Source organism: Hypanus sabinus, chromosome 6 (assembly GCF_030144855.1).
Source record: "Hypanus sabinus isolate sHypSab1 chromosome 6, sHypSab1.hap1, whole genome shotgun sequence".
Classification (NCBI taxonomy): Eukaryota; Metazoa; Chordata; class Chondrichthyes; order Myliobatiformes; family Dasyatidae; genus Hypanus; species Hypanus sabinus.
The window spans coordinates 20,219,462-20,246,709 of NC_082711.1; the positions used below are offsets into that span (position 1 = coordinate 20,219,462).

The 27,248-nt window shown below is 38.6% G+C and overlaps 1 protein-coding gene across 3 annotated transcripts in view; it reads right to left on the minus strand.

Moving 5' to 3' along the window:
• kmt2ca (lysine (K)-specific methyltransferase 2Ca) overlaps positions 1 to 27,248 on the minus strand; it is a 479,075-nt gene that overhangs the window by 4,667 nt on the left and 447,160 nt on the right. For 2 of the 3 annotated variants that reach the window (XM_059971838.1, XM_059971839.1), the window contains 13 exons: positions 26,581 to 26,719; positions 24,925 to 25,072; positions 24,484 to 24,668; positions 22,251 to 22,405; positions 21,775 to 22,018; positions 21,129 to 21,289; positions 19,587 to 19,694; positions 16,944 to 18,063; positions 13,372 to 13,508; positions 11,581 to 11,723; positions 8,823 to 8,991; positions 8,018 to 8,134; positions 2,808 to 2,881 (listed from right to left, as the gene is read on the minus strand). In XM_059971838.1, coding sequence (XP_059827821.1) covers positions 2,808 to 2,881; positions 8,018 to 8,134; positions 8,823 to 8,991; positions 11,581 to 11,723; positions 13,372 to 13,508; positions 16,944 to 18,063; positions 19,587 to 19,694; positions 21,129 to 21,289; positions 21,775 to 22,018; positions 22,251 to 22,405; positions 24,484 to 24,668; positions 24,925 to 25,072; positions 26,581 to 26,719 — 2,900 coding nt within the window. The remainder of the gene's footprint in view (positions 1 to 2,807; positions 2,882 to 8,017; positions 8,135 to 8,822; positions 8,992 to 11,580; positions 11,724 to 13,371; positions 13,509 to 16,943; positions 18,064 to 19,586; positions 19,695 to 21,128; positions 21,290 to 21,774; positions 22,019 to 22,250; positions 22,406 to 24,483; positions 24,669 to 24,924; positions 25,073 to 26,580; positions 26,720 to 27,248) is intronic. The other variant, XM_059971840.1, reaches the window with a different exon arrangement.

A 27,248-nucleotide genomic window follows, 5' to 3' on the forward strand; every position in this document is an offset into this window, starting at 1 on the left:
GCCCTGAACACTGCCAGAGTGCAGAGTTAGTACTATTAATGGCATATATTGTTATCTGTGGAATAGGAAGGGGAGGAAAGCACAGAAAAATACATGGCCGTGGAAATGGTGCAGGAAGTGGACTTCAGATGTCTGAAACATTGGTCGGTAAAATATGGTTTTAGATTGTTGTTCCTCAGTGGAGCTTGAACCAACATCTTTGGGGAAGGTGAGGGACAGGTTTAAGTGAATTTAGCATGGGACGAGGCACAGAAAGGGAAACAGATGTAAAAGGGTTTGAGAGGAATAAATAGCACCAGAAAATAAATTTTCAAAAATTACAAAGGACATCAAAATTTACTGTAAACGTAAGAATCATGCCAAACAAGGTGAGCTGCAGGTGTAAAAAAAACCTGAGAGGATGATGATGTAACAGTAACAAGAAACCTGGTTTAAAAGAGGTTAAGGATGGGGTTTAAATGTTCTAGGATACAAGTTCTCAGAACAGACAGGAATGTATAGAAAGAGGGGAAGTCATCGTATCATCAAGTAGAATACAGTGGAATGAGAGAAAGAGAGAGGATGGTTCTGTAACAATCAGGACAGAACTGTCTGCTCAGAAACAAGGAACAATAGAGGCGTGATTACACTACCAGGACTATCTTTCAGGCTGCCAGCTAGTGGGATGATTACTGAGCAGTATATGAGCAAGAGATAATGCCGAGGTGTGAAAACGGTAGACTTGTGATAATGTAGATTCCAACAATCCAAATATAGACCATGATAAAATTAATGCAAAGGGTATGTTTATATTGGACTATAGTGTTACATTGTTATTTTTCTTGTACTTTAATCCTTCTTATGCCTGATTGTATTTTTATATAATCATCTAGATATGTGTAGTTGTTCAGTGAATTTTCCAGTAAGTGTAGTCTTTGCTTTTCTAGAGGTTTCTTAGCTTTTCTGTGGCAATTGTCCCACCTCTTGAATCCGGCTGTTTTGTAGGTTAATGGTTATAATGAAATGTCTTGCTATCCTTTTAGTATGAGCTAGTTCTTGTACAAGACGACCATATGTCACCTTTGTTCTTTTGTCGTTTTTCTTTGTCTCATTCTTTGCTCTTGCAACACTCAATAAATAGCTGTAAGCAACTAGTTTTAAATCTCATTCTTGACTTCCAAAGAACCTCTGTATGAATATCACCAGGATATAACAGTTAGGAGGTGGCAGGGATTAATATAAAATTCTCAAGCGTGCTCAGGAAAACCTTGTTTGGTATGTTTCTGGGCTAATGAGGTTTTGCTGAAGCTGGTTCTGGGAAATATTCCAAAAGCTTTCTCTATGCACTAAATATCAACTGTACTTCCAATTAGTGCCAGAGCAGTTTAAAGATGACCAGAAATGAATTTAATCAGGACTGAGCTCAATGGAAATGGCAGTGATTACAATCTGGCCTAAAGAATATTTAACAAAATACACAAATATGGAGAAATCACAAGCCACTGAAAATCAACAATATATGACCATGATCCTCTGAGCTCTTCAGGACAATCCTAGAGGGTCTGACACAATCTTAGAGGGTTATACTGCAGTTGAGATATAAACTTATGAGGGGCATAGATAGGGTGAATGCACACAGTCTTTTCCACACTACATTGGAATCAAAAACTAGAAGACATAGGCTTAAGTTGAAAGAAGGAAGTTTTAAAAGGAGCAATTCCTTCACAGAGATGATGATGCGAATATGGAAGCACCTGCAAGCGGTGGTGGTTGAAGCTTGTATTTAAAAGTTATACACACTGATGTATGGATAGGAAAGGTTTAGAGGGAAATGGGCAAATGGAACTAACTTAGATGGCACCTTGTTGAGCACATTCAAGTTGAATGGAAGGGCCTGTTACTTATGTACATTATTAGATGGTACTACTTAAATACACTTATTTGACTCTAGAACTGTGTCAAGCATCTGGGTTGCATTTTCCATTGTCAGAGCATGAAAATAGCGCTTCTGCTCCACATCCCCACTAAACATCATGCACCACCCACTTAATGTTAAACCCAATTTTAGTCCAGCATCCCCACCTCCATTCTTTTGTCATCCGCCCCACACCAAACATCATGCCTTTTGGATGGAGGAAGAATAACTACAGCACCTAAGGAAGAACGTCTACAAGGGAGAATGTCTACAAATTAATTTACAAGTTCACAGAAACAGTTCTTCCTTCACTAGTCCCGAATCAGTGACAAATATTTGGGCAACCTTTCCATTGAGTATAGGAACACAGCAACAGGAGTCTAACATTAAGCTCAAGCTTGTTCTGTTGTTCAATTCGTTCACTGCTGATCAGATTTTGGCCTCAAATTCCTTTGGAAATTGAAACAAAGGAAAAATGTCTTCAAGACATCTGGCATGGGAGATGAGCTTCAGGTGGGAAATGGCTCTTTTCGATTCTGACTCAGTTCTGACCTCTATGCCATCAAGGTAATATTCCACCTTTTTAAACATTCACCAATTACCCCCCCAATTTTGAAGAGGTTACTGACAACAAAAAAATTTAATTTCAAAGCTGCCCATATAAGAATACCGTATGATTGCTTTGTTAGTAGGGTCTACTGTAAAATACTGTGATGATTAAAGTCAGAATTTTTGGAAAAGCCAGCATTTATATTTGAGAAAACATTAAACTCCTGGCCACAAAGAAGAGCTGAGAATGCTAGCAATCAGTATGGCCAAAATGTAGCTAAGTGACACCTATGCCCAGTTCTGAGAAGTTTGGCTGAGGATACGTGGTGGCTTTTTCTTTGATTCTCTTTATAAAAATACGCACCTTGCAGGACCTCCTGTCAATGTTGCATCAATAACATGATCACTGTCAATACGAAACATGTACACTCCACGATTCTGGAAGTAAAACACAGTTAAGTGCTACTTGTGATTTTGCATGATCAGTTGAATTTACAACATATTTACAACATGCTGCATCTCTATACCGTTCACAGGAGTTCACTCAAAGAAAATTTGTCAATGAGTATTGAAGGTGATTAGAACAGGTTGTGGAAGTCAGCAGAAAGAAGCAAAGTAATTCTGAGAGAACTCCCAAGCTCAGGGCCAATGCCACTGAGATCATGGACCTCAACAATGGAGTGATGAAAACTAGGCATGTGAGATAAGTCAGAATTACAGAGATCTTTAAAGGCAGTTGAACTGGAAGAGTTATGGCTGTAGGAAAGGAAGGCCAACAGGAAAAATAATTGCTAAAAGATATATTTGATAAAACTTCAATACATTGGCATGTTATACAGAAAACGCCTTTCAATGACACATCTACAAATCAAAATGTTTTAAGTTTTTGCTGTAATGGTTACTAGCATGCATTGGTGTACCTTGACTGATAATTCTAGTTCTGCAACTTGGTAATTAAAAGTCCATTGCCAATCATATGAAATACAATTACCAATGATGATCCATTGGGTGAATTTGCTTGGGAGAACTCACATAAAGCATCTGGCCTAGACAGGACACCTGGCTGAGTACTAAAGATCAAGTACAACTGGCTAGAGAGTTTACTGGTATATTTAGTCTGAGGTACCCACTTGCTTCAAGCAGGCTTTAACTGAACTTGCTAACCTGCCTGAATGACTATTGTCCACTAGCATTTGCATCCACTGATGAAGTGCTTTCAGAGGTCGGTGATAAAACATCTAAATTTCTGCCTGCAGAATGACTTGGAACCACCCCTACAGGCAAACCAGATCCACAGCAGATGCCACTGGCTTTTCACTCAACCCTGGAACACGTGGACAGTGAAGGTGCATACATCAGGATGCTCTTCACTGACTACAGACTGAATTCAATACTATCATCCCATCAAAACTGATCAATAAGCTTCAAGTCCTTGACCTCAAGACCTCCTTGTGTAACTGGATCCTCAATCTCCTCACTTGCAAACCCCAATCAGTTCAGATTTGCAGTAACATCTCCTCCACAATCACTATCAGCACAGGTGCACCACAGGGCTGTGTGCTGAGCCCTCTGCTCTACTCCCTTTATGCTTATGACTGTGAGGCTAAGCATAGGTCCAAAGCCATATTTAAATTTGCTGACATCACTGTTGTTGGCTGAATCAAAGGTGATGATGAATCAGCATAACAGGGAGATTAAAAATCTGGCTCAGTGGAACCACACCAACAACCTTTCATTCAATGTCAGCAAGACCAAGGAGCTGATTATTGACTTCAGGAGAAGGATACCAGCCATCCATGGGATCAGGGAATCAGTGGTCAGCAACTTTTAAATTCCTCAGTGTTATCATTTCAGAGGACCTGTCCTGTCATTATAAAGAAAGCACAACAGTGCTTCTAATTTCTTAGAAGTTTGTGAAGATTTGGCATGTCATCTAAAACTCAGACAAACTTCTATAGATGTTTGGTGGTGAGTATATTGTCTGGTTGCATTACTGCCTGGTATGGAAACACCAATGCCCTTGAATGGAAATTCCTACAAAAAGTAGTGGATACGGCCCTCCTCACTACTGAGCACAACTACATGGCGCACTGTTGCAGGAAAGCAGCATCCATCATTCGGGACCCCCACCACCCAGAAGTACTCTCTTCTCACTGCTGCCATCAAGAAGGAGGTAAAGGAGCTTCAGGACTCACATCACCAGGCTCAGGAACAGTTATTTCACCTTAGGCATCAGGGCTATTGAAACAGAGGGCATAACTTCATTCAACCAATCACTGAACTGTTCCCACAACCTATGGTCTCACTTTCAAGATCACTTCATCTCATGCTCTAAAAAATTATTTATTTTTTTTATATTTGCACAGTTTGTTGTCTTTTGCATATTGGTTATTTGTCCTGTTGTGGTCTTTCACTGATTCCATGATGTTTCTTGTATTTACTGTGAAAGCCTACAAAAAATGAATCTCAGGGTTGCATATGGTGACATATACTGCATGCACTGTGATAATGAATTTACTTTTAAACTTTGTACTTTGCACTTTCCACTGCTGATTCCTCGATGAAAACTGGCATGTTCCCTGAACTTCCCATACCTCAAATGCACAATCAATTCCGTCTTACTGACATTGAGTGCAAGGTTGTTGCGAATTGTCTTGGCTGAAACTTTGATTCTTTATTCCTTTCCATAGATGCTGCCTGATCTGCTGATCTCCTCCAGCACTTTGTGAGAGGCCATTCCACTGGAAAGCAGTTAATAGCTGATCTTCCCAAGTAAAATATTTTGAAACAAACATGCAGCTGATGCAATGCATTGATAAACGGATGAGTGCAGGTGAATGGTGGAGCATTCCTGTAGATTTGGAAACTCCTGCTCCACAGGGTATTCTTAGATGCTAATGATTCTTCAGATAAACATGCATTTTTGGTTACTTTTCCATCCTTTCACTCCACTCAAATGATGCAGACAACACTTCAGAATAGTATTGAGGGTGTGCAAGCTTAAATGCAGATATCCTTGAGAACTTATTTTTGAAGTTATTTCCAATGAGTTTGCATGAACGTATGGCAGTCTGTAGAAAAAGAATCTCAGGGTTGTATGTGGTGACATGTATGTAACTTTGATAATAAATTTACTTTGAACTGTGATTTTGAACTATGCCTCTTATGTATCACTGAATTTACTGAAACAATTGCAAATGTGAAGCAAATACAACATGCTCTTTGGTTCTGAGCAGAGGCCACACAGTACTGCAGCCTCTGAGGAAAACAAAAAATCACACATTCAAGAAATCATAAAATTAATTGAATAATGTCCTCAGAATGTCACTGAAAGCTACAATTATGGGAAACACAATCCAACATCGTTCAATCTTAAATACAACTAAAATTGTTGATTGTACCCATGAAAAGTAAATGCCACAATCTAAAAGTACAATAAAAACTATATTGCTTTTTAAATTAGAGCTATTGTTATGTATTTCTCTGCCATAGTTTGGAAAAAGAAACTGGGGTGACATGCCTCTGTGTATCTTTCTTTATTCTTCTGTGTTTGTACATCAGAAATGAACCCTCTCTCTAAAGTGTCCTCAGACTCTTGTTGAAGAGGAAGAAAAGCAGAAAATACTGGCAACATTCAGCATCTATTAAATAACAACATGAACTTGAAGGCTAAGACATCAAGTTTCTTTTCTCCATCATTTCATATTTTATCTTGAGATTTCTCTACTTTCTATCAATTTACTACCTAAGTATTTTAGGATGGATAAGATGGAATGCTTTGTATGTAAGACAGGTGAGGAGGAACATTAATATGAAATTACCCATTAGAAGAACTAAGAGCTCTCCTTCCCCCCCCTCCCCAACTTCGTAAAAGCAGTTATCTCACTCTAAAACAGAAGAACCTAAAACAGATTGAGTGCCCTTTTACAAAAATTGTTCTTACAGCGTTGTCATTAAAGTTGTGGGTGGGGTGGGAGATGGGAGAGATGGTTAATGTTGGGTTCAATGAACGATTTCAGACTGAGGAGACAACAGGGCTACAGTTCTTCTGCAGACTTTGGCTGACTCGCTTGTTTCTGTCTCTCCAGGTAACCTTGATAATGTTGAGATCAGGGCTGTGTGGAGGTCATACCATCTGTGGCAGAACTCCTTGTTCTTTTTGCTGAAGGTAGCTCGTTATGACTTTGGCTGTGTGCTTCGGATCATTGTCCTACTGCAGAATGGTGTTGGGACTGATCAGACATTTCCCTGATGGTATTATGGATTAGATGAGAATCTGCACTGTACTTTTCAACATTGAGGAATCCACTAATTCTGACCAGATCACCAATTTCATTTGTAGAAGCGCAGCCCAAAACCTGCAGGGAACCTCCTCTGTGCTTCAATGTTGGCTGCAGACACTCATCCATGTAATGCTTTCCAGCCAAACTGTAGACGAACTTCCTCCCGTCTGAGTCAAAAATTTCAAATTTTGACTCCATCAGTCCAGAGCACTTGATGTCACTTTTCAGCACCCCAGTCCTTTTGTTTTGTGTTTCTTGGCTTTATACTCACTTGGGAAGAATGGCTTTTGGCAGCAGCTCTTCCATGAAAAACCTCTTTTAACAAGAGTTCTCTGGTCTGTTGAGGGGTATACATTGCTTTCTGTGAGTTCAGAGCTGATAGCAGAGCTGGACTTTTTCTGATTTAGAAGGGACATCAGTTTGATGTACGACTGCACTCAGTATCTGTGGATGACCACTGTGGCTCAGGTCTTCAACCTTGCCAGTTTTTTGTGCTTCTTCAAAAGAACTTGGAACTCCTGTCTGCCACAAAACTTCTGCTTGGGAGCACCTTGTGTCTTGTTGCTATGCTCACTCTTGCCATAGTGCAAGAATTGACAATTTGAATGGTAAACTCTCACATCTGCCACATCCTCACCTTTCAGCTTAGTTGCACTTCACCCTTCTACACCCGTTTCTGTTTCAGTTAATTTTATTCAACTCATTGTCATTGATCATTAGCACCCGTTCGTTATTATTTGTGCAGAGGGAGGGATTTGGGGGTCAGTGTGCCTGATCTGCTTTGTTAGGATTTTGTGCAGGAGGAAAGATTTGGTGGTGGTGGGGGTGGGGGGGGGGGGGTCGATGATCGTATTGCCTTTCTCTTCTTTCTTGGTTTCAAGGCTACCTGGAGAATTGAAGAATTTTAGTGTTGTATACTTTTGATAATTAAAGAACATTTGAACCTTTGCTTGTTAACTTTATTTAATCATGCACTGGGCTTTATACCTACAAAATAACAAGTTTTTATTTGAAAAGTATGTCTATTACTTAATATGTTAGTTCCTTTAATGAAATGCAAAAAAAAATTCTCTGTAACATTCAAGTATTTGGAAAATGAATGTTTGGAAATTTAAAATTTGTTCTTTTCTGCGGACACACTAATGCAGAAGACAAAAATTAAACTAAAAAAATGATATTAAAATGTAGGGTGCTTAAGACTTTTGCACAATACAATACCTATTTATACAACTGACTTTCATTTCTTTTCATATGATGGTATGTGTGAACTTCATCAACACACTGAGCTTACCTGAGACTCATAAAGTTTCTCCTTTCTATTAGCCACTTCATTGCGGATGATTGTTCCAATGTACTCAATAACCATGGTATGTTTCTCGATGTCTCGGGCAGCATACAATCCAAGACCCTGAGGTAAAAAGTGTGCTATTAAACATCTGTAACCTAACTAATTCTGAATTCACAAGATAGAATTATTGATCTGGAGCTACAACAGTAACACTTTTGGAATAAACTACTTTTGAGATTGTCCTTTGAAGTACTAATGGACACTGGGAAATCAAAGCTGGGCCAGTAATTCAATTGCACTGTAGATGTGCAGTCAGCCTGCTCCACACTTAGGAACATGGACAATTTTTGCCTTTCATCTTCCCAATTGTGATAACAATTTATATCGAATCTGCAGAAGCAAGTTTAGGCAAAACAGAAAACTTGGAATTCTCAGCATCCACCATAACTTTTGATTTTAAGGAGGATTTTGTTAATTATATAGAAAAATAAACATTATAGCATAAGCTCCTAAAATAATTTCTCCATTCAGGAGAATTCATACCTCAGCATATTGGCATTTGCCCCTTTCTATAATGTCCCAATACACATCGCCAAAGGGAGCACTTTAATTACCAATCTTAGTTACAGTATTCTATATCGAGCATAATACAATTTAGCTTGATGAGTTTGTTAAACAAAAGTACCTTGCTCAAAGAGAAGTTACAGGCCGCAGATTGCAATGAGAGTAACTCAGAAGAAGCATATTTAGAAGTTTTGCAACATGTCGCATGGTTCACCTTGGAAAATGCTGATAACAAATTACTGACCTGGATCCGAGAACGGGCCAAATACACATTGATTTTCCATTCGGTCTTCATTTTACGATACTGAGAAGATTTGGAATGAACAAACTGCTTGCTATAAGGTGCGTTCAGTTCTCCCGTGACTGTGCTCTGAAAAGACTTGGATGTACTGGTACTGTTCAGGGTATGTGGCCTAGCACGATTTGACACCAAGCAAAAAGAAGAGGAGGAGAAAAAGAAACAAATTCTGAAGTTCCTTTTGGTCAATGGGAATAAAAATAAGTAAACAGAAATACTTTTCTTTCTTGAAGGTAAATGGCACACAAAATGGACCAAGCTGAGCGCATTCCCCACCAAGTACATAATTACTGCAGCAGCTTTTAAGCAGTAGGCATGCAATGAGTGAATAGGAATTATTAATAAAGGAAGTAATTTGTCTCCAGCGAATTTTATTAAAGGAGAACAGGGACTATTTAGAATATTGGAAAAAATGCGTTTATCCTTTTCAATTGCCACTTATTGCTAATTTCCCCCTCCTCATTCTCAATACATTTGATATATACAGTGCCTTGAAAAAGCAATCAGCTCTCACAACTATTTTCACATTTTACTGTCTCATTTTCTAAATTTATAATATATTAAAGTAGGATTTTTTGAGCTAATCTACAAAACATTGTGCATCATATCGAATCAAAACAAAATTTTCAAAACACATCGCCAAAGGGAGCACTTTAATTACCAATCTTAGTTACAGTATTCTATATCGAGCATAATAAAATTTAGCTTGATGGGTTTGTTAAACAAAAGTACGTTGCTCAATGGGAAATTACAGGCTGCAGATTTTTCTCCTCAATTGGCAAATCGGTTTTTTTCCCCTGGGTGATCACATGGGTTTGGGCGGGATGAATAATAAAATAAAATGGGCGGCATGGTGCCCTGTTGGTTGGCACTGTTGCCTTGTGGGATTCGGTGAAAACTAGAGTTAAGAGTGGATCAGCCATGATCTTGTTGAATGGCGGAGCAGGTTTCAGGGGCCGATTGGCCTACTCCTGCTCCTATCTCTTATGTTCTTATGTTAACCTATTAACAATTTACTAAAAATTAAGAACCAAAATTATGAAGCTGAAAAAATATTCACCCCCTTTGTAATCACTACTCTGACTTTCCTCAGGTGCAATGTACGGTATCACCTTACCAACTAACCATATTTGCTAATGTAGAAACTTGGAGGATCACGTGTTTTCAATGAATTCATAATAATAAATATCCCCTCTCTCCAAGGTCCAATAGTATGATAGATTTTCAGCAGACCGAACCAAAATGAAGACAAAAGAATATTCAAGGCAATTCAGGGAAATGATAATAGAGAAGTACAAATCTGGGGAAGGGTACAAAATCACATCAAAGGCACTGACCGTACCCCAGAGCTTAGCACAGTCCATCAAAAAAAAGTGGAAACAATGTGAAACCACAGCCACACTGCCTAGGTCAGGCCTCCCCTCTAAACTTTGTCGCTGGAGAACAGCAGCACTTGTAAGAGAGGACACTGTGACACCAACAGTCACTCTCAGTGAGCTGCAGGAGTCAGAGGCTGCAACTGGAGATGAAGTTCATGGCTTCACAATCTCTAAGTCCTTACACTAAAAGGGTAGTTATGGAAGAATGGCAAGAAAGAAGTCCTGACTTAATAAAAGCACATGATTGTCTGCCAAGAATTTAGTAAAGCATCACTTAGAAGTTACTGTAAAGATGTGGAAGGTCTTGTGGTCAGGTGAGTCTAAGGTGGCACCTGTTGGCCTCAACACTAAGTGGAACATGTGGCACAAATCTAATACTGCATATTAGCCAGGTAACACCTACTGTAAAGTATGGTGGAAGTAAGATCATGCTATGGGGGTGCTTTTCTGCAGTAGGGACCGGAAATCTGGTCAGGACTGATGGGAAGGTGGACTGCTAAACAATAAGATCCTGGATAAAAACCTGCTAGCCTCTGCCAGAAAGCTGAAACTGGGGAGGAGGTTTGTCTGGGCAGGACAAACGCAAATCACACTGCCAGAGCAAGCATGGAGTGGTTTCAATTGAAGAAGATTTATGTCCTTGCATGGCCCAGAGTCCTGACCTTAACCTGATCGAACATCTCTAGCAAGAATTCAAGAACCCTGTCCACAGCTGCTCCACAACTAACTTGGCATAGCTTGAGCAATTTTGCAAGGAGGAATGGGCAAATCTTATTCCATCACGTTGTGCGAAGTTAATAGAGATGTATCCAAAAAGACTACTGGCTGCAATGAGATGTAAGAGGTCATTCACTAAGTACTGGGCAAAAGTGAATGAGTGCTTTTGAACTGTTGGCATTTCAGGTTTTGAATTTTTTAGTTTTTCAGGCTTTACAATTTTCCCTGGTTTTTTTTGGGGCTCTACTGTGAAAAAAGGATGTGATTCACAAATAAAATTGATCAGAATCCATGGTGTAATATTACTGTGAACAAAGGGTTGGGGTTGAATACTTTTTTAAGGCACTGTAAATGACTGAACACATTCTTATGTGTAGAATACGGAAATAAGGCAAGAGTTATACTCCAAGTCACAGAGGCGTTAAGTGTCAAGGAAAGCAGAGGTTAATCCACATTGGAAGTACACGAATTATGGTTGACAATTATACAATTAAACAGACCCTGCCATTGTACCCCTTAATAAATGGTAGACATGACATGGCACAGCAGAGCAAGCAATGCAACCTCCAACCCTGTACTGTACTATGTGAAGTTGAAAACAAAAATACCTTAACACAAACCTCTTGACATGAGTACTCATCTTGGGCTCAGATCGGGCACTGCCTGAAGGATTTATTGCAAGCGGAAGTTCCATCAGTGGGTTGCGACCAAAACGAAATGTGTAGTTTTCGCAATTTTCTACTCCAGGCAGCTACAACACAAGAAGTTAAAAATCAACGTCTGGTTGAACTAAGTCAGCCAATTCAGATTCAATGTACAATGTTGATGGCTTTTGTTATCAACGAGGAAAACCTCACTTGAAACACCTGTCAGCATAATTTGGTGCAGCAAGGTTAGCATAGTTATTTTAACATTTAGATTTACAGTGGTACCAACACAGGTTCAACTCTGCTGCTGCTTATGAGGAGTTTGTATGTTCTCCTCGTAACTTTGTGGGTTTTCTCCAGGTGTTCCAGTTTCCCACATTCTAAAGACGTACAGGTTAGTAGGTTAATTGGTCACATGGGTTTAACTGGGCACCATAAACTCATTGAGCCAGAAGGACCTGCTACCATGCTGTATCTCTAATTTGGGATTTCTTGGTATAAATGATTGAAGTACAGCTACACACTTAATTACTGGCAAGATGGTGAAATAGCCTATCACTGAAGATTCAATCAGAATTGATAAAACTCAACTGTAACTTGGAAGTTTACATTTTAAACTTTAGATTTGTATTTAATATGATTAACAACCAAATACATGACAGAGCTAGGGATAGAGGCTAGTTTAACCATGCGAGTGATTTGGTCAACAGAGCATAGCAGACTGAGTGTAACCCAGGCCTCAATATAGGGGTGCTGGCATGGTTGGTTTACTTTACCTGCCAATAAATTGGGAGAATTTTGCAGAACCAGCAATGGTGCTATTTTGCTAATGCCTTTAAGTGCTTGCTGCAAATAGTCCACATTTCAGAAGCACATAGAAGGGCAGGAATCACTATGCCAGATCTGGTATATTGATCTTCAAATATCTTTTCCCTTTACAGCTCAAAATCTGTGCTGGCACACAGGGAGCAGTGTGGAGATCCATCACTGATTGCTGTCTTTTGAGTACAACCCTAACCACTGCAGTTTAGCATCGCCATGACCACTGAGCACTTTCGACTTTTTTTTTCCTGTTCTAGTTCTGCTCTCTTTTGTAAAAATGATGTGTAATTTGCGTTTTTCTTGTGAATGCTACTTAAATGACACTGTGTGCCTGTGAAGCTATTGTAAGTTTTTAAAATTATTATTGCACCTGTATCTGGATACAGGAAATAGCCCATATTCTCCTTAGTACTACAGTGTCAGTTTTATGCTGTGGTTAAAGCTCTTAGAGCAGAAATCTGACCTGTTGTCAAAATGTCATTTTATTTTAATAAAAACTCAGAACAGTACTATAGAATAAAGGCTTCTTTGGCCCATGATGTTGTGCTGACATTTTAACCTACTCTAAGATCAATTTCACCCTTGCCTTTCTAGCCCTCTATTTTTCTATCATCCACATGTCTATCTAAAAATTCCTTAAATGTCTCTAATATATCTGCCTCTATCACCACCCTGGCAGTATATTCCACATGCCCACCACTCTGTAAAAAAAAAACTATCTCAGACTATACTTTTCTCCAATCACCTTAAAATTATGCTTCCTGGAATTAGCTATTTCAACCCTAGGAAAAAGTCTTTGGCTGTCCACTCAATCTATGCCTCTTTATCACCTCATGTTTACTTACATTTGATAATAACAGATCAAATCTGGAAAAGAGGAAGAAGGTATATTCTACAGTCTTTAATACTTGTTTTGTGAAATCCACATACCGACTCAGCTATCCTTGTGACTGCAGAAACAGTCAAGCCAAAGAGGTCATCTCCCCGAAGGTAGTCTGGGAAGAGTTTCAGCATGTTAGCATCTTTTCGGAGACGTGCTATGGGCTCCAAAAGCTTTTGCCACACCCCTGAAAGAGAAAAGTACAATTTCCATCATTTCAATCAATTTTATATGGCATCTTTGGTTTCCTCATTTACTGTTGTCAAGTTTTGAATTATTATGCTCTTTAGCAACATGTTTAAAAAAGATTTTACAGTAATGCTATAAATTGAACTGTGATTACTGTGTTCTCCCTATGAGCTCCCTCAAGTATTCTTTTTGTCTCCCACATACAAGACCTGCAGTACGGTAGGTTAACTGGCCACTGTAAATTGCCTCTAGTATGTAATAGGGGTTAGGGAGTGATAGAATTTGGGGGTAGAGTTGAGAATGTGAGGTCAACTGGGATTAATATAGGATTACTCTAAATGGGTGGTTGATAGCAATGGATGGTAGGCTGGAGGGCCCATTTCTGTGACATTTCTCTCTGTAACTCTACAAAGCTAGAAATTTACTACACACAAATTGATCAGTGTTGTGAACTGCTCCGATTTAAGAACATGGTCTGTGGATTCTCGTGTTCCACAGAACCATACATCCCTGGATATACACAACTGAAGGTACATGGCAACAATAAACCAATATCGATATAATGTTTGGACAGAACCAGAATGATGTGGTTTCCAATGAACATGCTCATGTATGTTTCAATCTGAAGCAGCCTACAATACATTAAAAAAAATTGAAATAAGCTCCTGATTGATAAAGAAAAATAAAACAGAAAACTTCTAAACACAAGAGATTCTGCAGATGTTGGAAATACCAGAGCAACACACACAAATGCTGTTGGAACTCAGCAGGCCAGGCAGCATCTATAGAGGGGAATAAATAGTTGATTCAGGACTGGGAAGGAAGGGGAAAGGTCAGGGGTGGGAGGGAAAGATAAAGGGTTGGAGAGGAAGGAATCTGATAGGAGAGGAGCGTGCACAATGGGAGAAAGGGGAGGATGAGGGGCACAAGGGTGAGGTGGTAGGCAGCAGAGGAGAAGAAGTAAGAGGCTACGGTAAAGAATAGAAGAGAAGGCAGATAGGGAAAAAGCGCCAGAAGGAGAAATCAATTTTCATGCCATTAGGTTGGAAACTATCTGGACGGAATATGAGGTGTTGCTCCACCATCCTGAGCTTGATAAAAGAGGAGGCAATGGAGCTACATGTTGGAATGGGAATGGCGACAGGAATTTAAATGATTTGCCATTGGGAAAACCAGCTTTTAGCAGATGGAGTGAAGGTGCCTGACAAAGTGGTCTCACCAATGTAGAGGAGGCCACATCGGGAGCACTGGATACAATAGACGACTCCAACAGATTCACAGGTGAAGTTTTGCCTCACCTGGAAAGACTGTTTGGGGTCTTAAATGGAGGTAAGGGAGGAGGTAAATGGGCAGGTGTAGCATTTCTGTTGCTTTCAGGGATATGTGCCAGGAGGGTGAGCAGTGGGGAGGAATTACAAAGGACTTACTGAGGGAGCAATTCCTGTGAAAACAGTTGTGGGAGGGAAGTAAAGATGTGTTTAGGGGTAGCTTCGCATTGAAGATAGCGGAAGTTGCAGAGAATGATGAGTTGGATGTGGAGGCTCATGGGGTGGTAGGTGAGAACAACAGGAAATCTATCTCTGTTCAGGCGGCAGGAAGATGAGGTGAGCATGGGTGTCTGGGAAATAGAGGAGATTTGGGTGAGGACAGCATCAATGGTGGAGAAAGGGAAACCCTATTCTTTGAAGGAGGCAGCGTCTTTGATGTCCTGGAATGAGAAAAGAGAATAACATTCTTACAGGAGACAGAGCTGGATGAAGACAGACATGGGATTCAGTAGTTTTATAAATAATGTTGGTAGACAGTTTGTCTCCAGAGATGGAGACAGAAATCTAAAAACCTGTTTCTATTACTTAAGAGATAAAAAGCTCTATTCCATAATGAAATAGTAAGTGAAGTAGGTAGAGGCAGGTTCGGTATTGTTATTTAAAGTAAAATTGGAAAGGTATATGGACAGGAAAAGAATGGAGGGTTATGGGCTGAGTGCAGGTAGGTGGGACTAGGTGAGACTAAGCGTTCAGCACAGACTAGAAGGGCCGAGATGGCCTGTTTCCGTGCAGTAATTGTTATATGGTTATACATGGAGAAAACAGCAAGCCCCAAAATACCTAAAAAGTACAAAATACGACTTGATTTATAAGCAGTTTTATTTTGATTTTGTACATCAGGTGAGATATACTTGAGTTCCTATTGAAATCCAAACTGAGGAATCAGCATAAAAAAATTTAAAAATCTCATTTCATTTCATTTTCAATCTTTTTTTATTGATTTCTCAACAGAGAAAAAAATACAAATCAGAGAAGTTTTAGCAAACACAATACAAGAAACGTAGATTCAACAAAAAAATATACTGTCAAGGTCAATTAAATTTAGTGTTAAGCTGTTATATATATATAGTATATCAACAAGAAACCACAACTCCTCTTGCCAAATCGTAAAAAGAAAAAAAAGATTGGAAATTCTATTAATAAGGAAAAAACCCGCTAAACTAACCTAAAAACAAATAAAAAAGAAAGATTGGGCAGTCCATTTGAGGATAAAATTAGAAAAAAAAAAGAAAGAAAACATCCCTCCAGTCACCTCCGAACCTTCGCGGATAAGGAAAATTTTTCCTTAAAAAAAACTTCTAAAAAATAGAGAAAAAAAATTTAAATCATATGAAAATATTGAATAAAGGGTTGCCAGATTGGCTCAAAATTAAAAGATGTGTCAAACATCCGGCTTCTAATTTTCTCCAAACTTAAATAGGACATAATGGAGGAAAGCCAGTTAAAAACAGTAGGTGGATTAGAATCTTTCCAATATAACAAGATAGCTTTCCTAGCCAGTAAAGTTGAAAAAGTTATCACATGTTGAGCAGAAGCAGGAACTCTACCTGTTTCCTCTGGAATAATCCCAAAAATTGCCGTAAGTGAACTGGAGTATAAATCCACATCTATAACTTTTGATAGTATTCTAAACATATCCCTCCAAAAATTATTTAATTTTACACAGGACCAAAACATATGAGTTAGTGTAGCCACCTCGGCATTGCATCTGTCACAGGTGGGGCCTATATTAGAAAAAAAAATGTGCTAATTTATCTTTTGACATATGGGCCCTGTGTACTACCTTAAACTGAATTAGGGAGTGACGTGCACAGATAGATGAATTATTAACTCAATAATAAATTTTACCCCATTGATAATCTGAAAGTGAATGTTGAAGTTCTATTTCCCAAATACATTAACCTTATCATTAGGCGTCATACGTGCATTCATTAACTGTTTATATATAATAGCTACTAATAGTTTTTGAAATGGTTTAAGCTGAAAAATAGCATAAACCAAATTTGGAAAATAAGCCAATGGATACTTTGGTAAAAAATCATTTGGTAAAAAATCACGTAGAAAATTCCTAACTTGTAATCTAATTTGAAATGTTTTTTTCTTACCTTTTGGAGAGCTTCCAGTTAAGACTAGATCCTCATGACCTTGCTCAATGACTCTGACCACAAATTCTGGAACACTGTCTTTTTCTTCAATGGAGCACAGATAACGACTACGCTTGTTAGAGTAACGCGTGCTCCAGTAAAACCGGCTTGCTTCATAGCCAACTGGGTAGAGTGCTACCGAACTGTGGAAAGACTGCATCTGCTGTGGGAGCAGCTGTCCGATGGCATGGAAAATTAAGCCTCCAACCCGAAATGTGTGGTTGCGTTCTCCTCGCTGTACAATGCTGGCTACCTGTTTAACTTCATCCCGCTGTACATAAACTCTCCTGAAGACAGCAAAATACGTCAACTCTTGCTCATGAGGTCCCTTTGGTTTATGTAATGAGCAGAGCATAGTCTTATCCTTGAAAAACATACATTGGGCTTTACTGGCACAGGTAAAATGATAAATATTGGTGCATCTTATCCGATGACATGTACCAGTAGCTCCCATTTTATGACAGAAAACACATTTCATGGAAAGGCCTCGCCTCAAAGCCAACTCCACATTAATCAAGGCGCCAGCTTGTGTTTCATATACTTCTGTGGACCAGAGGGCACAATTTAAATGGACCCAGAGATCCAGATCAAGGTTCAGGAGCCTTGCAGCCCCATCAGTTGTTCCATCACCTTCTTCATGACATAAACAACATCGTCTATAATCTCGGGGCATGGGCTCGGGCTTGAATGATGTCCCAAGTTTATTTAGAAGTTCATCTATCTCCTCTTCAGATACCAGCTTTAAATGCTCTTTAGGAATGACTATTTGAACTCTCCACTTTTTCCACTTCATCCCCTTCCACCTTTTAATGGGGCGATTGTCATCCAAACCTCCTTGTAGTGACCTCGGCCTAGGTTTCAGTTTCACCGTCACCTTGAGATCATCAGGCTTTGGATCTTGTTTGAACAACTGCAGGTTGGCTGGAGGAAAATAGACACTGGGAGTTGGAGAAACTGCATTCTCCTGAATCCGTGGAAGGCGATGGACATCCAAAGGGGAAGTGTTGTTGTTGTAATGATGGAATGTGTTCCGCGTCACATCCTTAGGTTGCTGCTCTGCCACTGAAGATGGAAACTCCTGCTGGTTTAAAATAGACAAAAGAAGGTGAAGATAATTTATTCCAACTTGAGCTGACTGAGAGCAACAATCAATCGTCCATTAAATAAGTTCAAGATTTAAATCCTATATTTATTAACACCTTAGTTAAAAACTTATAACTAAGCATCTTGAATGACAACATTAAATAAGATTAGATATAAGCAAATTTCCTCTGCATGAATTTCTTAGGCTGTATACATCAAACCTATCTAAATGCAAACAACTATTAAAACGTTTACAGAAAAGGAGTACAAGATAAACAAAAGATCTGACAACTATTACAATTAAAAGTAGATCTTATGTTGAAGCTTCTTCTGCTTTCCTCCCTGCAATCTTAAAGTAAGCTGGATAGTCAAAAATAAGAATTATGATGTAAGTGGCTTATACAATTGAAAAGGTTTCTTACAAAATCTTTTAGGGAAAAAAATTGCCTCAAGCCTTTATAAATAAATTCTTTAAACAAAAATGAATTATTTTTCTCAAAAACTTATGAATAGAAGGGCAGCCTTTCAGCCCATCAAGCTTATGCAAGTTCTCAGGAAATTCACCTGTAATCTCTTTGCCAGAGTCCATCAATGTCACACTAATTCTCATATACATATCTATACTTAAGTTAATCAACAGTAGCCAATTAATCTACCAACTAGCAAGTCTTTGGGATATGGAAGGAAACCAAAGGACACCAGGGAATGGCATTCCTGCCAGCTAAATGCTAACCTTACCCTATACCATTCTTTGATAAGCAGAAATATTTTTTCAAAATATTATAAAATATTTTGACATTAAGTAGAATTGTTCCACCTGTAAAATTTACTAGAAGTGAATTTCACAGACGATTCATGATTCTCTTGGCACTATGAAAGTTGATCTTGTACTATGAAGCATTTTCCCTTTAATTTAAAAGCAATTCTTGGCATATTTGACTTTTTACATTGACCTATTCAAACAGACCCACAGTATTTTAGTTTTTGTTTTAATATTAGAAGACTCTACAGAGTATGATACTTTGAAATATGGTCAAAATCCAAAAGCTGCCACAGACATATGCAGTTATGCATTTGTTACATTATATGCCATGTTGTAGCTGGGGAGAACATGGTCTTTCCATGACCATAACTGTTATTAGCATTCTTTGTTACGGAAGTGGTTTGCTGTTGCCTTTTTCTGGGCAATGCCTTTACAAGACAGAGAGGCCAACCTTTATCAATTACTCTTCAGAGATTGCCTGGCATTAGTGGTTGCATACAAAGACCTATGATCTGCACCAGCTCCTCATACAACCACCCACCACCTGCTCCCATGGCTTCATGTGATCCTGACCGTGGTGAGGGGTGGGGTCATAAGCAGGTGCTACACTTTGCCCAAGGGTGACCTGCATGCTAGAGGAGAGAAGGAGTGCCTTACACCTCCTTTGGTAGAATAGTATCTCTACCCCACCGCCCGCACAGTTATGCATGCTTAATTTAAAAAATGCTCTTATTCTGGAAGAATATTTCATTGATTACCTTTGTGTCTGGAGTTTTTGCTTGTGTGGCCATTGCATATTGTACAAAACAACTATTGCTACAAAAGACAATATCAGTCTCTAGTTTTCCTGTACCATCTCTTGAATCCTGAGGGAAGAAATAAAAAGGCTTATGATTGTGTTTTGACACAAATGTTCCCTTAAGCAGTAGAAAAATGTGGAATTGCTGTCAGAATAGAATCAAAACAGTAATCACACAATTGGCAGGCAGGCTTTGATACTGTACAGAATTATTACAATCATGCACGCTATGTGATCCAAACAAGTATTACCAAATGGTTTGGAGATACAAAGGACATTATTACTACTATCTACTACTCTTTCAGTGCCTGTTTAATTGAATTTTTCCTCCACACTTGATTTGCTAGTGTGTATGCTGAGTATGTTTAGTGCTTTAAATTAAAAAAAATCAGCCAACAAAAATTAAGATGAACATACTAAAAAATTAAGTTAAAGTGGATACACTGGACATTGTGGATATGGTGGGCCAAATGGCTTCTTTCCATGCTGTATGATTGGATGACTATGACTATTATTCAAAGACATTGACTGTTGGGGACTTCTGTTGCTTATATTGAATTACTTGTTTTTAAAACTATATTGAAAAAGTAAGAATAGCAGCAAAGAGTCTCGGTAAAATACAGTGCTAGTCAAATGAATTCAAAGATCAGTCAGATTAAAAATTAAACTGATGGATATGTTCAAGAAGAGTGCCATCAAGCTTCTTGAAATCTGCATTATTAACAAAGATGTAGCCTTTAATTGCCCCTTTCAAAGAAGCAACACAACTTAACCTGGTGTTACCAGAGGATTCACACAACTTCAACCCCAGCAACCACTTTTTAATCAGATTGTTCCTTATAATATTGAACAGGACAGGGACAAGCTCTTCAGTCCACCACTTCTGTACTGACCATGGTACCAATCTAAACTGCCAGCACACGGTCCATTTCCCTCTATTCTCTGCTTGTTAAATGTCTGTACAAAAGTCTTTTAGGTAGTGGTTCAATGTTTTTATCCCTTCTACTCCTCTTTGGTTTTCCTGTTTCTTGTCCTTCTGCCATCTAATTTAAGTTGATGTCCTCTAGCTATCATTCTTTCCATTCTCCATCTCATCCTCATTATGTTCTGCATCCATTCACTGTCTACACCTGTGGAATTCATCTCAAACTGTCTCCCATGTTTAAAGCTCCAATCTAGTTGCTTTTTCTTTGTTACAGTAATTCTCCAGTCTTTGAACATCACCTCTGCAACCTCTCCAGTGCATTCAGGGCTGAGAACTTTTGACTGATTTCTGTCAACACATTTCCTAAAATAATGCATGCCATCACTTAAGTGTGGTTTATCAATTAATATTTCACATGATTAATGAACGAATAGAAAAAAATCTTTGAATTTGACTAATCAAAAAACATTATTTCATCAAAGTTTACAAATTCCTATTAAAATGGACTCATCATTAAACTTAAAGTGAGCACAGTAATTCTGTAGTAAATGCGGCTCGTAGCATAAAATCTCATACCTGCTTATTATATGGAAGGTCTGTGAGCGTCTTCCGTACACCATTACCAAGCACCACAACATCACAATGTCGGCACCACTGAGGTTTAGAGGTGGTAGAGCTGTTCATGACTGCTCGATTATCTGCTTTGAGTGCCACTGTGCCTGCTACAGGGAAGACAACTGCATGAAAACAAAATAGCAGAACCATTGCACCTGCACTTACTAACACTCAGAACTTGACAGATTATTGCAAAACCATCAGTTATTTAATCTATATAAGGGTAATGAAGGGGACCTTTCTGAACTGTGCTGAACCTCCCTCCTAGTAAGAGTAACCATCCCTGATGATTAGGTGAAATTGAGAAGTGACACTGCAGAGTATACTGATGTACCATGTTACTGGAACTGTTTTCATTTCTCCTTACCTGTGTATATATTTTAAATGGTCACAGCAGGTTTTATTGCTCTTTATTCATTTTATAAAAGTCATGCATAATACACATCAGTAAGTATCTTATTAAGTATTTCTTAAGCTGCTTATTCATGCATATTTAAGTGCTGTAAAACCTGATTATACAGTAGTTCTTAAGCCACTGAGCACAAGTTGAGAAAAACAGTAGCCTTAGCATAATGGTAATGGTATGCATGAGTTTAAACAGACTTACCATGGGGAGGAATCATATATGGGAGACTTGAAGGTCCAACAGGTCTCATAACCTTAACAGGACCAGTAAATCCAGGGTGAGAAGCTTGAGCTATTAGTGATGGTCTACCTTCAAAGGATTGGTTAAACTTGTATGGATTTATCAAAGGCATTGGAGATGGTTCAGGCCCACTGCTGACTTCATAACTGTTGGGAACTTTAACATGCAGGAGATCAGCCACTGCTGCCACAACACCACCAATGTCCTAATTTTGAAGAAACAAATTAAAAATCATATATTGTCCTTACGTGTTGCTAAATGTAGAGCCAAACAGAAACAAAAGCTGTTCAAGATTTTGAAAACAACTTTCATGGCTGAACTGAAAGTCAAAGCAGGATGTTGAGGAACAGCCTTTCAGTGCAGGTAAAAAGTTCATAATTTAGACAAAATAGAGAATAAAGAAGTTAACTAAATGCAATTATATAGCACTGTCTCACCTCAGCTGCATTTGGTGTTAATGTAAGTGCTACGGACACAAGGCCCATCTTAGGTCCATTTTGGGACTGTGCAAACTGATTTTTAAAATACAGTGATGAACCCATATTTCCAAAGGTCGGTTCCATTTTAACCTCACTCCGTCTAGCTTCTGAACCTGAAATCAGAACAGAAACACACATCAATGTTTGAAAAACCTTGGGAAAAAAATCCTACTGCTCACACTATATACGACTTTATTCAGAATTCAGTAATAAAGAAGGTGCATGTGTAAACGTGAGTGTGAGTGTGAGCATGAGACCTTAAGACACAGAGTAGAAGTAGCCCTTCAGTCCATCAAGTCTGCTTTGCCATTCCATCATGGCTGATTTTTTATCCCTTTTAATCCCATTCTCCTGTCTTCTCCCCATAACCTTTGATACCCTTACTAATCAAGAAACTATCAATCCTCTGCTTTAAGTATACCCAATGACTTGGCCACTTGAGAGACAGGAGAAAAGCAAGTGAGAGTGCAAACAGTGTGGAGAGAAAAATTAATATATTTAATTTTAATTTAACTATCTGTTAGTGATATCACCAAATTTCATGGGTTTTAGAATGAGTAGGTTGGAGGTTACATGGCCGGCACAACACTGTGGGCCACAGGGCCTGTAATGTGCTGCAGATTTAGTGTATTCATTGCTCGATGTAATTTCAAATTTATTTCAATCTAATGAGCTTGATGAAGATCAAATTCAAACATCTATTCTGATGACTTCTGAAAAGGGCTTCTTGCCCACGTTATTGCCCTGTATCAAAATACAGTAAGGTTGCAGCCTCAGAATAGAGAGGCACCCTTTTAGAATAGAGATGAAGAGGAATTTCTTTAGCCAGAGAGTGGTGAATCTATGGAATTCTTTGCCACAGGCAACTGTAGACACCAAGTCAATATGTATATTTGAAGGCAGAGGTTGATAGATTCTTGATTGGTTAGGGCATGAAGGGATATGGTGAGAAGGCAGGAGATTGGGGCTGTGAGAGAAACATTGGATCAGCCATGATGAAATGGCAGAGCAGACTCAATGGGCCAGATGGCCTAATTCTGCTCCTATATCTTACAGTCTAATGGTCTAAGTAGTGCAACAACAGTCCACTCTAGGTAGTAGAGTCTGGAATAGGTTCTGCTTCAGTTGCAGACTAACAACTTTCTTTTGACTTTGTCTTTGCACATAATCAATGAACTTTAACTAGGAATCTAATAACATCACCTGGTTTACTCAAATCAATATTTTACAAACCAAACTACAGCATCACTCTAAAGAAGTTTTCAAATCATCTTTGTTTTCCATGCACAATCTTATTTTGTTTTGCTCTCCTTTACTTGAAACTATTTAGGTTTACCCTGAATTCAACATTCCAGCTGCCATTTCATGTTACTATTCTAGATGATTATCAAACAGATTCTATCTTCCTTTCAGACTTTCAATGAGCTTCATATTTTCAGATTACCCATGTCCTTTATAATTGCTGACAGAATACCTCACTGATACTGACACACTGCATATGAGAGAGACCACTGGGTAAATTACATACACCAAAAAGAGACTTTAAAGAGCCAGAATCTAATTGGTTTTCAGAGGTCTTGCTTTGCTGGGATTATGTATATACTCTGGAGACATTTCTATATGCATTTTCGCAAAATATTACTACCAAAGATCTACCTCAGAAAAAAGAAAATTAAAACAAGACTTGTGGACTTAACTCACGTCCTATAGATGAATCAGTTTGTTCAAACAACAATTAAGATGTTCTTTTACAATCAGAAATTTGTACTCCCCAGTGCAATGCATCATTTTTTTTCTACTCCACTTAATCACCAAATAACTTCAGTGAAAATCAGTTTAATCTGCAATTGAGACCAGGCATGCCAAAAAGAATGTAGAGCCCATCTGCCCAATACACACTTTCCTCGAGATCAAGGGCAGATGTATTTTCTCAACAACTCCAGCTGAGCATTTATGATACATAGACTGTCCCAAGATATGCGATATCAATGTGACAAGCTAAATCAGAGACAAATCAACCACTTTTCTGGTTCTTTGATTCGATTTACTGCAAAATATTTTTACTGCATTATTTTAAACTTTATTCAAAAGATGCTGCATGTTTTGGATAACGGGGAAAACTGTTGAGAAAACTTTCAAGTGCTGCAAAGAGCTTTGTAATTAATAATACCATTAACGATTGCCCCCTTACCTTTGCCTGTGGAACTTGGAAGCATGGGAATTACTGGAGACGGAGCTGGGTCAGGTGGTTCCTCTTTCACCAGGGAAAGATCAGGATACCGGCTGATCTCCTTACCCACCACACTTTCAGGAGATGATGATGCTACAAAGCTATCTAGGGAGTCACGATCGTCATCACCACAATGGTCTTGACCTCTGTAAGGGATTTGGTGTTTTTTTAAATATAAACAAGAAGTATAACCAAATCTCAATTTATTACTAACTTTCTACTTTATGTTTATTCAGAAGATAATTTTGAAATGGCAAAATAGTAGGAATAAGCATTTTAAGATCAACATGCAATTTAGCAACAAGACTGAACAACTTGGGTTTATCTCTTCACACAATAATACATATTTGAGAGTATTTACTCCAGGGCTATCATGATTTAAAAGAAAACAAAACACCAAACCTTAGTTCCTCATGGTTGTTGTGAGGTGGAGTTGGTAGAGAGGCAGGAACATCTACTGTTTTCGGTCCATGGGCCAAAGCTCTTGCTAATAAATCATCCTCAGGTCTAAAAGGTAGCTGGTACTGTTTTGGCCCAAGGCCCTTGGTAACTGAAAATACGAACGTTCATTTACTGAATGACCTAGTTTAAAGGTCTAGGACAATAATTAAGCCTGTTGCAAATCACCAAAGTAAATATTATGAGGGTAGAAATGACAAAATAACACATCTTTTTAAGTCAAGAACCGAACTTTCAATTTCCCCTTCAAAATCATTCTATATATCATGGTTTCTGTTTTAGTACAAAAAATTAATAATGCAAATATATTTTTCTGATACATAGTGCATCGTGATCTTTCAAATCAAAGCTTAAAAAATTTTGTTACTCTAAGCAGGGGATCCCCCTCAGGTAATGGTAAGGCTCCATAATATGAAAAAGTTGGGAACTCCTGCTCTAAAGTTCTCTCCCGGGTCAAAACCTTCCCTCTACCATGACATCTTCATACCCCGACCCCCATGATTACCCTCACAAGCATGAGAAAATTCTTCTTAAATGTCAATTCTACACGTAGGGAGATAGAGAATGCATAATTAAAATATGTTGGGGATTTATTGACTTCATCAAACAGGAAACTGTGATTTTCCAAAACTGCATCAGAACAAGTGTACAACCCAGATTACTTGTCAGCAGCTTTTAATTCCTGGGAATTAACATATCAAATGATTTGTCCTGGGCTCAGCACATTGCTGCAATTGCAAGGAAGGTGTACCACTGTCTTTACTTCCTTAGTTGCTTAAAGAGATTCAGTTTCTCACCACTCAACGAAACCTCTACAGAAGTACTGTTGAAAGTATACTAGCTGATGGCATCAAGGTATAGTATGCACAGGAATGTAAAAGCTTGCACAGACTGATGTACTGTTCTCAGCCCAATATAACACAGGCATATTCCTCTCCACCACTGGTAGTTTCTACAGGAGATGCTGCCTCAATAGGTATTATGTATTATCAAACATCTGCACCACCCAGGCCATGCCATCTTCTCAATGCAACTATTGGGCAAGAAATACAAAAACCTGAAGTCCAACGCCATTAGTTTCAAGAACTAGTTTCAACCATTCCATTGCTGAATCAGCAGCCTAACCCTAATTACTAAAATTAAGCTGAACTATGAGCATTGTGCACTAAAGCAAATTTTTTGGCTCTAATTGTATTATTTTTTCTTGCGAACAATATGTACCATTTATATTTTTAGTGAACACTGCTTATACAATGCTCTGTGCCTGTGGTGATAGTTTCCACTGCACCTAAGCATAAGCAAATCTACCACTAATGTATCAAGGAAATTAAACTTTTTAAGTAGCATGTCACATTGCCTTCACAATAAAATGGCAGCCATGTGGTCTTGCCACCAACTGAGGGAGTAAATCTTCCAATTCATATGGAATTCCTTTCTGTAACACTCATCTTCAATTGCAAATGACAGGTAATGAACCAAGCATAGAAAAAAAATTAACACATTGGATTGATTCTCCCATTTTAACTGTGAATTCAGCAATTAACGATACATGTCAAATACTCTCACTGAACAAACTGGGACACAACTCAATTTCCGTACCATCGTGATGTCCAATTACTCCTGGTTTTCCAGTAAGCTCCTCAGTTGTAGCAAAACCATTCACCATCTTCTGTCTAGCCACAGGTGGTGGTGTAGGAGGCAAGGAGGCTGGTGGGGTGGGAGGATTGCTAAGGTTGTTCTGTTGAATCAAACAAAAAAAATGTTGCTGTCTTATATGAAAAACAAAATCCTTTTGAGAAACTGCTATTTTGTCACTTTTACCTGAGACAACATAATTATTTTACACAAGTAAAGAAGAATAAATATGACAGCTCAAGCAACTAGAACTGATTTACTGTGGCTTCATGCACCAAAGAAGAAGCCACCATCACTCTGACTTCCAGTTGCTTTGTATATTTAGTCAGTAATGTGCCAGATACTAGAATTTTGCACTTAGAGAAATGAGTGCCATACAAGACTTTCACTGATGTGAGCAACATTAAAACATTAGCTTCTCTTGACCTGGTTGAGCTGGCTAGCCATCTGCCAAACATTCCTCCAGATCACGGTACACCCACAGAGCATGTAAATCAAAATATTATACTATAAACAAGTTAATAAAATATAAATCAAAATGCATGTAGTAAAGCACAGCACAGGTAAACAGCTCGCTGTCTTAGTAACAAGATCTCAGTGGTGATTCAACAGTCGCAGAGCCTGAAGGAAGA